The following is a 14780-nucleotide window of genomic DNA, read 5'->3' as shown; positions in this document are numbered from 1 at the left end:
AGCACTTATTGTTCATCCCTGATGGTCCTGGAGAAAGTAGTGGTGTTCTTAAGCCATTTTCATGTTTCTTCACAAGTCCTACAAATGTTTAGTGTTTCTTATTGCAAATGTTTCTAATTGCAAATGTCTGCACAGAATAGACTCGGGCAGCAGGCACTTAAGGTTTATTTAGAAGCAAAAGCAGAAAATGCTCTAAAAGCTCAGGAGAACTGGCAGCATCTGTGGAGAAAAATCAGAGTTAATGTTTTAGGCTGAGTGACCCTTCCTTAGAACTGATGGTAGCCAGGAAAATGTTGGGTTATACACAGAAGATACGGTGGGGGGAAGAGATTAAGGAGTAAACGTTCGATGTGGATAGGGCCCAAAGAGAGGGAGAACAGCCAGACAGACAAAGGGGTGGATATTGGTCTGGCTAGGAAGGTGAATAGTTATTAATGGGGACTGATAGTGGTTAACAATGCATTGTGTGTAATAGCAGACAGTGTGCTAACAAAGCAAGGGGTAAGGACATTGAAGTTCTCAAGCCTCCTGCATATAAATTGATATTTTTCCAGCTACCATTAGTTCTGAGGAAGGGAAACTGGACCCGAAACGTTACCTCTGATTTCTCTCCACAGGTGCTGCCAGACCTACTGAGCTTTTCCAGCAATTTGTTTTCGTTTCTGATTTCCAGCATCCGCAGTTCTTTCAGTTTTTACTTAAGTTTTTTTGCTGACTTCAAGACTTCGGAACAAATCACATCTGGCTTCATTAATAAGTAGTCCCCTTGAAATTCAGCATAATTGCGAGAATTGAAAGGGGCCATTAGAGTCTGACACTCTGCTGGGAAAGGAAGGAGCAGTAAGAGGAGGGGAGGTTCTAAGCTGTATGCTGTATCCAGCCAAGGATGTTGACGGATTAATTTCCCTACATGAAGCTCTCAGGCTAACAAAGTTTGAGACATCTGCACTTCGGTAAGGGTGTCTTCACGGAAATTGCAGCAACAACTGTAATTGCAATGAACTGTGGCAATATACATTCAGGTGCCCGGCAGTTTGGAGCTGAAGATATGCACATCATTTTTTGTAGTATTTCATCCATTGTTGTGTAAGGGAGGTCAATGTGCCCCTCTCTTCTCTGGAAGACAACTAACTAGATTTCACTCTCGCTTATCAGCAGAGAATGCACAGTGTTTCACAAGGAATGCTGATCTCCCCGTGAAGTAGAGTGGCATTGACTACATGCGTATCGCTCTGTAGGCGCTACCTATTAACTTTGTCCTGTGCCAAAATTGGATGTGATTCCACTCCCTCAATCTCCAACTGATTTCTGAGCACAGTCAGTGAATTACGCAGGTCAGTGCCTGGCAGTAGTCATGAAGTCTTCCACACCAGCTCTGTTTGGCCAACCAAGACAAAGCTCAAAGGTGAGTACTGGGTGACAGTCGAGTTGATGACACTCATGGTGATCCTGGTGTGCAATCCATAGTCATGCGTGCATGTCAAAGCATTGGCGCATCCAATCAGCATCTCCGTAATGAGAGATCGCAACACAGCAGGCCGAATAGCAGATGGCACCACCCTTGACATTCCTATAGCACGTTCATAAAGCAATAGAACAGGAAAGAAAAGAGCCTAACAATGCCTCAGAGAAAACGTTCTCTGTCATTCAGCAAATTGAAGAGAACAATGTTGCTCTACAGTAGGCCAATGATTACTGTTGACAGATAACAGTGCTGACAGTCTCGGTTTTTACCCTGCTAAAACAAAGAACCCTGAAGTTAACTGCCTCAAAGGAAAAATGGCTTCCAGGGTTAAACATTCACTGAGAGACAGAAGTGAGCTAAAATATTGATTGCTGAAGGGAAATAAAGTGATTTACAGGCAACAAGGCAGACAACGCTACACCATGAGAAGCACACATTATGTGTCAGGAGGGTATAGTTGAATGTTGCACTGCCACTCTATGAGAGTATGGTGGCCTGCCTAGAAGAGAATACTCTTGATGTTTCAGGGTTTATAAATACCAACAAATGTCCAACTAATCTTGTATAATCTTCTTTCTAGAAGATTAAACATCCTAAGTATTAGAGAAATGCACCGATAAGTAAAGCACAAAACCCAGTTTGTGTACCTTCTTCACTCGTAACCACTGATTCGCCAGCAATTACATTTGACTCTTTAGTTGTTACTGTTGGAGCAGTTAGTATCGACAATGGTGTCATCACCCTTTCCTGTACATGGGGTAGATTTTGGAATTCCTTGACACTGAAAACTAAATTGGGGTCAGTTGCAATTTCTTGTAACTCAGCTGAATCTGCGTGTCGTACTCCAACGGCAAACGTCGTTACGGCAGCTTGCTTTAGTTTATCTGCATATGGTTTAACAGCATCCATTGATGTACCACCAGTGAACAACACCAGAAATTGAGGAACCCCTTGCTCTTTTCTGCTTCCAGCACGACTAGTGAAGTGGTTCCTAAAGACAAAGTCCAGTGCTGTGCCAGTATTGAGCATTGTGCCACCTTTTAACTGGAGTCCTTTGACATGACGCAGAATGTCAGCTTTTGATGAGTAGGTGTTAAGATAGAATTCAGTTTCTGCATTGTGACTGAACTGTGCTAGACCCACTCGCACTCGGTCACTGCCAATATTTAGATTCTCAATTGTATTTCTGATGAAATCATGGACAAGATGTAAATTTGTGTTTCCAACATTCTCTGATCCGTCAATAAGGAACACAATATCTCTCTTGTTCACTTCTTCAGGTGAGACTGAAAAAAAGAATATAAGTGCAATTAGCAGCAAATCATATAAGAACAGATAGCCATTATATACAATGAGTTGAATATTTTGTTCTTATTATGATAGATACATATCACCTCAGGTGCCATTAATTCAACAAATTTTAGGAATTGTGCAATAGACAGAGTGACAATAAATGAAACCATAGAATCACAGAATGCTTGCAGACAGAAGGAGACCATTTGTCCCATCAAGCATGGAGGGTTCCCTTTAACAGCCGTTTTGCCAGATGCCTTACCCAATCTTTTCTCTCTAGTCCTACTTTTACCTTCCTTTGGACAGCCAGTCAATTTCATTTGAAAAGCCATGTTGAATTTGCCTCTGTTATTCTCAAACAATGCATCTGGATCCTAACCACTTGCTGCACAAAACATTTTCCTCAGGTCATCTTTGGTTCTTGAAACCTGAGACTCCTTACTCTCAAATTTTCTGACGCAAGTTTCTCCCTATCTATGTAACTAGATGCCTCACAATTTCAACACCTCAATCATATCATTTCTCAACTTGTTTTTTTTTAAATCCGAATAAAGGACAATCCCAGCTTCTTCAATTTATCTACAAAACCAAAGTCCCTCATTCACGTATCCATTCTCAGAAATCTTATCTGCATGTTCCTTAAAGTCTTTGCATCCTTCTGACAGTGTGGCACTCAGAATTATACACATTACTCTGGCTGAGGTTAGTCAGTAAGCTTCTTTGTAATCTGTACTACTGTTTATAAATCACAGCAACCATACACCATCTTAACATCTTTTTAAAACTTTATTGCCATTTTCAACAATTCTTTAACAGACAGTCTCTGTTCTGGAGCATCCCCTCCTCCCTACCTCTCCTTCGCAATTATATCCTTTAGTTTATAATTCCTTACCCCAGTCATTTCACAACTCTCTGTTAAATTGTATTTGCCACAAGTCTGCCCATTCCACTAGGCTTTTTTTTTGAAGTCTAGAAGTCTATCATTAGCTCCTCACAACTCTCAATTATTTCAAAGTTCTGTTATCTGCAAGTTTTGAAACTGTAACCTGCACATCCAAGCCAAAGTCATGAGTAAATATGATGAAAAGCAGTGCATTGAATACTGACTCTAATGGGAACAACATTGTATTTCCAGCTTGAAAAAAAATTCACCTCCACTCTATCTCTGTAACTCAGACCACTTTGTATGCACATGTAATTTAGCTGACAGTCTATTCTATCAAAAGCTTTTGGAAGTCCACATCAATCACATTATCATCATCTTTGTTCCATTCTTTGTCATTCACAACCTATACGAAATTTGACAATCTATATCTGTCTCTATCATTTCTCATTTGTAAAAGGAAAACTGAAATCGATCAACAAAATTAGATACAGAGCAAGTACTCCAGGAGGGAAACATAGTGGATCAAGGAAACGTGCGTGGACTTTAATTTAAAAGGCTTCCTCAAAAGCTTTTCAATTGGACTCTAACCTATGCAGATCATAGCATACTGGTGTCATGAGAAAAGTGTTGTTGATGTATTTTCAATCTGAAAGAAACCCTTCTCAGATCAGTACATTCATGTTTTGTGAGGTTAATGCTTTCTCATTCCAGCAACTTTGAGATCAAGATAGTCATAACATTATCTTCATAGCATAATTGTAACCATTCCAACTCCCACAAAATAAAATGTTTGCGGCCGATAACCATTTCACTGAATACATTTAACTTAAGATCATTCAGCAAAGATTAGACTTTCACCGTCTCTATCTAAATTGATATTTGAAACCAGTGTGATGACAAGCAAAGACCTTAACTGACAAGATTTGTATAACTGAGCAAGTTAAAGCATTTTTCCAGACATATGAGTGATTTGATAAAACTGAGGATTTAATTAAAGTATTACATAAGCATTTTGGATTCATCTACAGAAAGGAAGTGGATGTTGTAAAATTAACACTAAAAGTGGAAAAGGTGTGAAGGAAAGATTTGCTATCTGAATTAGCATTGCTGAAAATTGGGAAATCATCTGGTCTAGATGGAACACATTCTAAGTTGCTGAAAGATGCAGAATGTAGAAATTTCAGAGCCATCAGCCAAAAACTTGTTCAACATTTGTTGGTGTATGAATAATGTCAGAGGACTGGAGGATTGCAAATGTGATATTATTAATCAAGAAAGAGTCAGGAGAAAAGAGCAGAAACTACAGGCTACTGTCAGCTTAACATTAGTGATGGGGAAATTACCGAAACCATTCTCAAAGACATAATAAACTTTAATTTGAAAAGGCATACATTAGTCAAAGAGATCCAATATGGATTTCCTAAAGACAATTCGGAATTATTTAGTGATTGAATTCTGCAGGAGGTATATAATAATAATGAGATATTTTGGACACATGTCTTTTTAATTCAGGGTAAAATGGCGGAGGTCACATGAACTTTTCTGGGGGCTACTTCATCCAGATAGTTAATTAACAAAGACAGGCTCAGACAGTGTTGCGTGGTGATGCTGTACAGTAATAAAAACTGAAAGAACTGCAGATGCTGTAAATCAGAAACAAAAACAGAAGTTGCTGGAAAAGCTCAGAGGTTCAGGTGGTATCTGTGAAGAGAAATCAGAGTTGACATATTGGGTTTTTCTGAGGAAGGGTAACCGGACCAGAAATGTCAACTCTGATTTAGAGTCATAGAGTCATAGAGATGTACAGCATGGAAACAGACCCTTCAGTCCAACCTGTCCATGCCGACCAGATATCCCAACCCAATCTAGTCCCACCTGCCGGCACCCGGCCCATATCCCTCCGAGCCCTTCCTAGTCATATACCCATCCAAATGCCTCTTAAATGTTGCAATTGTACCAGCCTTCACAACTTCCTCTGGCAGCTCATTCCATACACGTACCACCCTCTGTGTGAAAATGTTGTCCCTTAGGCCTCTTTTACATCTTTCCCCTTTCATCATAAACCTATGCCCTCTAGTTCTGGACTCCCTGACCCCAGGGAAAAGACTTTGCCTATTTATCCTATCCATGCCCCTCATAATTTTGTAAACCTCTATGACGTTACCCCTCAGTCTCCGATGCTCCAGGGAAAACAGCCCCAGCCTGTTCAGCTTCTCCCTGTAGCTCAAATCCTCCAACCCTGGCAACATCCTTGTAAATCTTTTCTGAACCCTTTCAAGTTTCACAACATCTTTCCAATAGGAAGGAGACCAGAATTGCATGCAATATTCCAACAGTGGCCTAACCAATGTCCTATACAGTTGCAACATGACCTCCCAACTCATGTACTTAATACCCTGACCAATAAAGGAAAGCATACCAAACACCTTCTTCACTATTCTATTTACCTGTGACTCCACTTTCAAGGAGGTATGAACCTGCACTCCAAGGTCTCTTTGTTCAGCAACACTCCCTAGGATCTTGCCATTAAGTGTAAAAGTCCTTCTAAGATTTGCTTTCCCAAAATGCAGCACCTTACATTTATCTGAATTAAACTCCATCTGCTACTTCTCAGCCCATTGGCCCATCTGGTCCAGATCCTGTTGTAATCTGAGGTAACCCTCTTCACTGTCTACTACACCTCCAATTTTGGTGGCATCTGCAAACTTACTAACTGTACCTCTTATGCTCGCATCCAAATCACTTATGTAAATGACAAAAAGTAGAGGGCCCTGCACCAATCCTTGTGGCATTCCACTAGTCACAGGCCTCCAGACTGAAAAACAACCCCACCCTCTGTCTTCTACCTTTGAGCCAGTTCTATATCCAAATGGCTAGTTCTCCCTGTATTCCATGAGACCTAACCTTGCTAATCAGTCTCCCATGGGGAACCTTGTCAAATGCTTTACTGAAGTCCATATAGATCAAATCTATTGCTCTGCCCTCATCAATCTTCTTTGTTACTTTTTCAAAAAACTCAATCATGTTTGTGAGACATGATTTCCCACGTGCAAAGCCATGTTGACTATCCATAATCAGTCCTTGCCTTTCCAAATACATGTACATCCTGTCCCTCAGGATTCCCTCCAACAACTTGCCCACCACCGAGGTCAGGCTCACCGGTCTATAGTTCCCTGGCTTGTCTTTACCGCCCTTCTTAAACAGTGGCACCACGTTTGCCAACCTCCAGTCTTCCGGCACCTCACCTGTGACTATCTTTCTTTCCACAGATGCTGCCAGACCTGCTGAGCTTTTCCAGCAACTTCTGTTTTCGATGCTGTCTGGTGTTCAGGTTGAGTTTATTATGCTCGTGTCTGCTTCTCAAACTTCTGGAAAGCTGCTTAAGGTTTTGGGGATCAAGATTAACTAATTGGCATTCCTACCTAGAAACAAATCTAATGTGATGCTCATAGGGATGAATGCAGAGCTGGCCCTTTTTGAGATTAGGTTACAGTATTTCTGAGAATTTCACTGCATATCACAAATAAGCAGCTATTTTTAAGTTGTTAACAAGTTGTCACTGCTTGGCTTAGTGAACTACCATAGCCAGATGTGGGAGAGAAATAATCTCTAGTCAAAGAAATACATCCCACAGGCATCTAAGGCATCCAAGAGATTTATACTTTTGGTCAGAGGGGAAGAATCATCGGGACAGTCTTTACTATGCTCGCGAATTTAGGAAATTCTTTGAAAATCAAGGGAAACACCTGAAGTGAATCATTCACTGAAATGGGGAATCATTAAAAATAACAGAATTAATTTGGCCCCTCAACTGTGCTCTGTCATTCAAATAAGGTCAAGGCTAATCTGACTGTGCTTTAACTGCATTTTCCAGCCAGCTTTTTACCAATAAAAATCTGGCTAACTCAGCCTTGAATACATTCTACAATATTTAGCCTCTACTGTACCACTGTGAAAGACAATGCAAAACACTAGCAAACCATTGGTAGATGGTAGAAACTGTGAACTGTTTGCAATACTGACTGTAAATCTGCAGAGAGAGTGATAAGAAGTCACCATAGGTTACCTCTTTCATTAGAGACAGATGGCTAGTGGTGGTTTAACCTGAGAGTCACAACACCTCAAGCGAGGGGGAGAGGTCGAGAGGGAGAGCCCTTCATTATAAGGGCTGAGCAGGAACTGAACCCATACTGTTAGTGTCACTCTGCAATGCACACCAGCCAACTAAACTGACTGGCCCCACCGAGAGACTGATGCATGATCAATATGAAGGGAGAATGTTCCTTTCCGTAACTTAAAGTATAAGTTGCCTACAGAAAGAAAGGTTGAGTTCATATTGTTCTTAGTCCTTTTTTCTAACAATAAATGTTTTAAAAAGTGATATCTTGAAGTGTCATTCTTCCAAGAATTAACTAGAAATTCATTTTACTTCAAGTTATTGTTTTCTGTGTTGATCATAACGAATATCAAAGAATGTCGATCTTTTAAATTTATTTGTGGAATGTGGGCTGACCAGCATTTATTGCCCGTCCCTAGTTGTCCTTGAGAGTTCCTCAAGGCCATGTCGTGGATGTTTTATACTTTGATATTCAGAAAGCATTTGAACAAGTGTTACACAGGCGATGTGTTAAGTTCAAAGTTCATGAAATTAAGGAGTCCGCTGGGGCATGGATAAAAATTTAGAGCAGTGCCCACGTAGAACATAGAGGTTTAATTATTACAGACGGGGAGGTGGATTGCAGAGTAATTTCCTGAAAGTCATTTGGGTCCATTGCTGTCCTTGATTTTTAAGCACAGCATAGACTTGGGCATAGGGAGCAGAATTACAATACTTCCAGATGATTCAAAAGTTTGCAATGTACTGAATAATTATGAGGATAGTTACAGAATTTGTAATGAAATTGCCAAATATATTCCAGATGCCAATCAGTGTTAAGAAAGTTTAATTCAACCTTTACCTTTATAAAGTGCTTTTCTTATCCTTGTGATCTGCAAAAGTGCTTTGTCACCAATGAAGTATTGTTTGAAGTCTAACTCCTTTTGTAATTTAGGACCCCATCGAGCAGCCATTTGGTACACAGGAAGCTCCCACAAATAGAAATGTGATAATGACCAATCTGCTTTTGTGATGTTGATTGAAATCTAAATCTTGACCTGGACACCAGTAATAACTTCCTTGTTTTTCTTTGAAACAGTTATACCGAGTCTTCTTATGTCTATCTTAGAAAGTGCCTTAGAATGAGAAAGGTTTAACATTTTGCCCCAAGAGACATCACTTTCGACAATGCAGCAGATAATGGCTAGTATCTGGATTTCAGGCGATGCACTTTAGGAGAGCTAATATTGATAATACTAATAATAACTAATGCATCTGTGGAGAGAAACAGTCAATATTTCAGTTGAGGAGATATCAGAAAAGTTGGAAGATTTCTCCCCAAAAAAAAGGTTAAGACTTGGACATTTCCAAAATATTGATCTGTTCAATAGTGTAATAAGAGAGAAATATTTCTCTCCGGTGTGAGGCTTGGAAACAGAAGTCATAAATGTTAAATCTTTGGAAAAAACCTAAAGGAGATATTTCACTGAGAATTATCAAGATGGGAACCATTGTACATGAACAGGTGGTGAAAACTAAATGCACGAATGACTCTTAAAAAAGGAGTTGATAAGGTATTTGAGGAAATTTAACTCAGAGGATTTCAGACAACAAATGGTGAAATGAGACTCAGCATGGCTTGTTCTTTTAAAGTGCCAATACAGGCACACAGGATTTCTGGCTTCACTCAGGGTTTCAGGTTTCTATGAATCTATGGTTTCACAGGTTCAACTTCTATTAACTTAAATTTAGAGTACGTTGTGTAAATTGATGGCACAGATTAAACATAATTGGTCAAATGCTTCTTACCTTCAGTATTAACAGTAGTTATTTCCTCAATTATGAAAACGGTTTTAACTTTAGCTACCAGCTCCTTTTGAATACTTTGTAATTCCTTGAAATCTCCCAGTTTCAAAACAAAATTCGGTTCATAAACGATCTTATGAAGCTCTGCTGTGTTGGCCATCTTGGCTCCAATAGCAATTGGCACGATACCAGCCTGCTTCATTGCATCTGCTGCCTGTCCAACATCATCTTTGGATTTCCCAGCGGTGATGAGCACCAGGATTTGCGTAGCTTCAGCAATGCCTCTGCTCCCTGCGGATGGACTGAAGACATTCCTTGTGACATAGTTCAATGCAGCACCGGTGTTGAGAGGTCTCCCTGTTTTCAGTCTCAGCTTTTGTACTGCATTGAATACCTCATCTTTGGTGGAATGAGTATTGAGGCCAAATTCAACTCTTGAGTCAGAACTGTATTGTACCACAGCAACTTGGTCTTTGTCAGGTCCAATTTCAAGCTCCTGAACTACTTTCTTAACAAAATCACGGACTAGAGGAAAGGATCTTCCCACTCCAGGAGACCCATCAATTAGGAAGACAATATCTCTCTTCCTGGCTGCAGAAATTGAGCAGAGATTTACATAAATATTATTTAGGTAGTTATCTTACAGAGTCAGCTAAGTAATCAGGAATCTGATGTGAACATTAAAGTATACAGTTTTTGAGGAGTACTCTTTAGAGGACCTGTATGCTGGGTTGAGTATTTTGATTGATGAGATTCAAACTGGAGTGCCTGCCCAATTTTGATACATGTGCACCCTCAGGGATCAGTGACGTACCAGCCCTGCTATAGGGCATGGAAAAGCACAGCAAGTCAGGCAGCATCCGAGGAGCAGGGTTCCACAATCCTTGTTCCTGATGAAGGGCTCATGCCCGAAACATTGATTTTCCTGCTCCTCGGATGCTGCCTGCCCTGCTGTGCTTTTCCAGTATCACACTCTTGATTGTGATCTCCAGCATCTGCAGTCTTCACTTTCTCCTGCTATAGGTCATTTCAGCTTATCAACCTCAAGACGTTTCTTTCATCTTGGAGTCCAGCTGAGAGTTCTTTACCTGTGTTCCTACCTCACTGTCGTGGGCAGTGATCATAGGGAAGAAAAATCTATTTGAAATACATGAGCACAAAATTTGTCTCCATAACGCCTTATAGTGTTAAAGCTACAAATGCTTTTGCAGTACCAAAATGGTGTCATGTTGCGTGCACAAACATCGGGCACAGCCCGGTCTGGATTCCATTTTAGTAAGGGCATTAACATTGACATTAGGAATGTCCAGAGCAGACAGATTGTGATGTCAGGCAACATGCAAAGGTGATTTTTGAGACCAGTTATGTTTTTCTCTCCTTAGAGCTCCAGATTTCTCTCTTAACTTCAAACAGCTTCATCTGTGCTCACCAGCAAGAAAAGAGGTCCACACCAACCAGCAGTTTTTTAAAAAAGAGATCGTTAACTACATTCATGTCATTTGCTGATTGAATTTTACGTGCATTTTAAAATTTTGTAGAACTGCTATGAGTTTTCTAACACTGTTTGAAGTTCATAAAGTTGATCTGAGATGGTGATGTATGTGAGGAAGCCTTTGATTGTGACTTCAGTTGATATGCATGAACTGACTCCTTACTTTCAATCATGGGTGCTGTAATGACTATCAGCTTTTGCCTGCACATGAGAGGGAGATTGAGCAGCGACATTTCAGAAGAGGGCATGGAGCTGAGTGAGGAAAAGGAAGGGCAGAAAGCCTCTTAGCAGCAGCCTTTTCTCACCAATGTCTTCAGTCGAGCTTTTCTCTCACTTCAGTCTAAGCAAGGAAGTGCTCAGTAAAATCTGCCATCTCTCACAAGCAAATCTGCAGTGTCAGAGCAGAACAAGTGCAATGCTGTCAAAAATCATTATAGCAATGTATAGGATACAGATACATTGCTAACATCAGCTTGTTTGTATTCCACTATGGCTTAAGAAACATTCGTTACTCCAGGAGAGCTGAGTACATTGTTGTCCTCTCTGAATAGACAAAGCATACATGGGGCTTTTGCAGGATAGTCAGCTTCTACACAGGCCAGGCTTCCATTAAACTTCACACATCCGATTCTTCTTTATGTCACATCTAAATGAAGAGATGTTTCATAGCCACAAAGGGTGCTAATCACACCATGCAAGTCAGTGGCCAATGTCCTGGCAGTGGTCACAATGTCATTGCTCTGCTTTCTGTCTCTTCATATTTGAGGCACCAGGTCAAGTCAGATTGTGGTTGTTGGGTGACAAGGGCTATCTGCTGGCTACCTGGCCAATGACACTGATGTATAACCTAACAACTACATGGTCAGTATATACATAATGAGAGTCAAGCTCCCACATGAAACATCATTGAACAGACCTTCAAAATTCTCAAGTAATACATTCATTGGTTATAGAATTGTGGAACAACTTTGCAGTCCTCAAAGTGTGTGTCAAAAATCACTGTGGTCTACAATATATTACTCGCCACACTGAAGGCACATTTTTGCCAGCAGACATAAAGCAAACAGCATTTTCTAAATCTGCAACTTCTACTATCTAGAATAACACAAGCAGCAGCTTCATGGGAACACCCCCACTTGGAAGATCCCCTCCAAGCCAAATAATATCCTGACTTGGAAATATATCACTTCTCCTTCATTGTCACTGTGTCAAAACCCTGGATCTCCCTCCTTAATAACACTGAGGTATACCTGCTCACAAAACTCACCACCTCAAGGTCAATCAGGAATGGGCAACAAATTCTGGCCTAACCTGTGAGCCCTCCATCCTGTAAAAGGATTTTTAAAAAAGTAGGACTGAATATTATGTGTGTGTTGTGGTTCATAGAGAATATCTGTAGTTGAGTCAAGGTGAAGTGATGAATTAAGCTGTGTGTAAGAGGCAGTTAGTTTCTTTATAGAATATTTATACATTTAAAGAAGCATTCATTGATCATGACCACCTGTGTGGGATCATTAAACTCCTTCATACACTCTATATAGGTGCACCGCTGAAATTGACAGTAGTGGCTGTCTCCTCCCAGTGTCTTTGTAATGTCTAGTTGGAGATCAAGGTATAGGTCAAGGATTTGTCTGTCTTCCTGTCCATCTCTTGTGCCAGAGTCTCTTATGCTCACTCTTTTTGTCCAGCCATATCATTTTCACTTTCCCTGCAGGTAATACAGTCTTCCTCAGCCACTTCCAGCATCGGTTGCAGTCAGGAAGTACTTCATCCTTAAGAGGAAAGCAAAATACTGTGGATGCCAGAAATCTAAGATAATAAAAAGCAAAAATGCTGGAAAAACTAAGCAGGCCAGGTAACATCTGTGAGAAGGGAAACACAGTTAACATTTTGGGTGAACATTCTTTAGATGCTGCTGGAACGGTTATTTCAGCATTTTCTCTTTATACTTCCCTTTAATGGTACAAGCTGCCTTTAAGTTGGACATGCTAACTATGAGTGGTGCTAATCTCACATGAACAAGGGCCCCTGCAGAGCAATGTGTTTAGCACAGGTCTACACAATCATCTTTTTTTTTAAATTTACAAGCAGCCTAAAATCGATCTGTATGATGATGAACATTCCACAGATTAATCATGTGTTGTGACCCTCATGCCATTGTTGGAATTCATCCAAATTTTCTCCCTTTTGGTAACTCTACTGGGAATGCATTGATATCTGCAAAAAAAGGATAAAACTTGATTTGTGTACCTTCTGTTGTAACCACTTTGTCTTCAATAGTTATTGGTTCTTCGATAACAGTTGGAACTGCCAATGTGGTCAGTGGTATTATCATCTGATTCAGTAAGCCTGGCAGAGAGTGGAAATCATTTACACTGAAGATCAAACTTGGGTCAATTGCCATCTCTTCTAACTGGGCTGGGTCTGTGTGCCTGACTCCAACAGCAAAGGTCATTACTGCAGCTCGTTTCAATGCATCTGATGGTGCTTCCACATCATCATCCGATCTTCCACTAGTAACAAGTATCAAAAACTGAGGGATGTTTTCTTTTATTCGACTTCCTGCAGAACTAGTGAAATAGTATTTACTGGCAAAATCCAATGCTGAACCAGTGTTGACCGTTGCCCCCCCTCTCAATGTGAAGCTTCTGATATGAGACAGAAGGTCAGCTTCCGAAGAGTATGTGTTTAGATAGAATTCAGCTTCGGTGTCGTCACTGTACTGTGCCAGACCTACTCGCACCCTGTCACTTCCAATGTCCAAGTTCTGAATTATTCTTGTGATGAAGTTCTTGACGTAAGGTAAATTGGTGTTTCCAACATTGTCTGATCCATCGATCAGGAAGACAACATCTCTCTCACTCATTTCCCTTCGTACAACTGGAAATAAAAATAGACACCAGGTCAGACAAAGTCTCTGAAAAATCTGTTAAAGCTGCCAGATTGTAATGCGATAAGTTCCCACAAAATATTCTAAATTCTACCGGACACTTTAATCAGCTTTGCATTATTTGTGCTTCCCAAGACTCAAGGGAGGCTACACTGTCCAGATATATTTGTCAATTAACAATAATTAATGAAAGGCTACCTCAGTGGAACCTCAAAGGGAATAATTTCAGGATCATTAAATGAGCCAAAAGCAAATTGCAGTGAAGTGAATGAAATTAATGAGAATTGGGCTTCAGTTCATAGTACACTGGTTCCAATGCTAGAAAAGTGGGAGCTGTGCATTTTGGAGACACTTCACCTGAACCATGCTAAGAAACATATACTGGTGAATTGTGTAATGAAGTAGAGGTGCCGGTGTTGGACTGGGATGAAGAAAGTTAAAAATCACACAATATCAGGTTATGGACCAACAGGTTTATTTGGAAGCACTAGCTATTGACTGCTTGCAGCCTGAGTGGTTTTTGAACAAAATAAAATTATCTGCAATTACAATTCTGCAAATGCAAATTCATCCCATAGACGTATGTGTGTGTGTGAGAGAGAGGGTGTGTGTGTTTGTGAGCGTGCACATGTCTGTGTGTGCGCTCATATGAGTGTGAGTGAGTGTGAGATTGTGTGCATGCTTAGTAGAGTGTGTGCATGTGTGTGATGGAGTATAAGCCTGTGAGAAGGTGTGTGCGCGGGTATGAGACTGTGCAGTGTAGTGTGGTCACCTGTAGTGTGACATGAACCCAAGGTCCCGGTTGAGGCCCTCCTCATGGGTACCGAACTTGGCTATCAGCCTCTGCTTTGC

The 14780-nt window shown here is 40.6% G+C and overlaps 1 protein-coding gene across 3 annotated transcripts in view; it reads right to left on the bottom strand.

Moving 5' to 3' along the window:
• The window catches only part of LOC122551336 (collagen alpha-3(VI) chain-like), a 155488-nt gene that overhangs the window by 18990 nt on the left and 121718 nt on the right, over positions 1–14780 (bottom strand). For 2 of the 3 annotated variants that reach the window (XM_043693063.1, XM_043693065.1), the window contains 3 exons: positions 13289–13918; positions 9550–10137; positions 2113–2751 (listed from right to left, as the gene is read on the bottom strand). In XM_043693063.1, the coding sequence (XP_043548998.1) occupies positions 2113–2751; positions 9550–10137; positions 13289–13918 (1857 nt within the window). The remainder of the gene's footprint in view (positions 1–2112; positions 2752–9549; positions 10138–13288; positions 13919–14780) is intronic. The other variant, XM_043693066.1, reaches the window with a different exon arrangement.

The sequence above is a fragment of the Chiloscyllium plagiosum genome, chromosome 7 (genome assembly GCF_004010195.1).
Source record: "Chiloscyllium plagiosum isolate BGI_BamShark_2017 chromosome 7, ASM401019v2, whole genome shotgun sequence".
NCBI classification, from domain to species: Eukaryota; Metazoa; Chordata; class Chondrichthyes; order Orectolobiformes; family Hemiscylliidae; genus Chiloscyllium; species Chiloscyllium plagiosum.
Note: the sequence above shows the minus strand (reverse complement) of the source record. Positions and strands in the feature narration are given on the sequence as shown.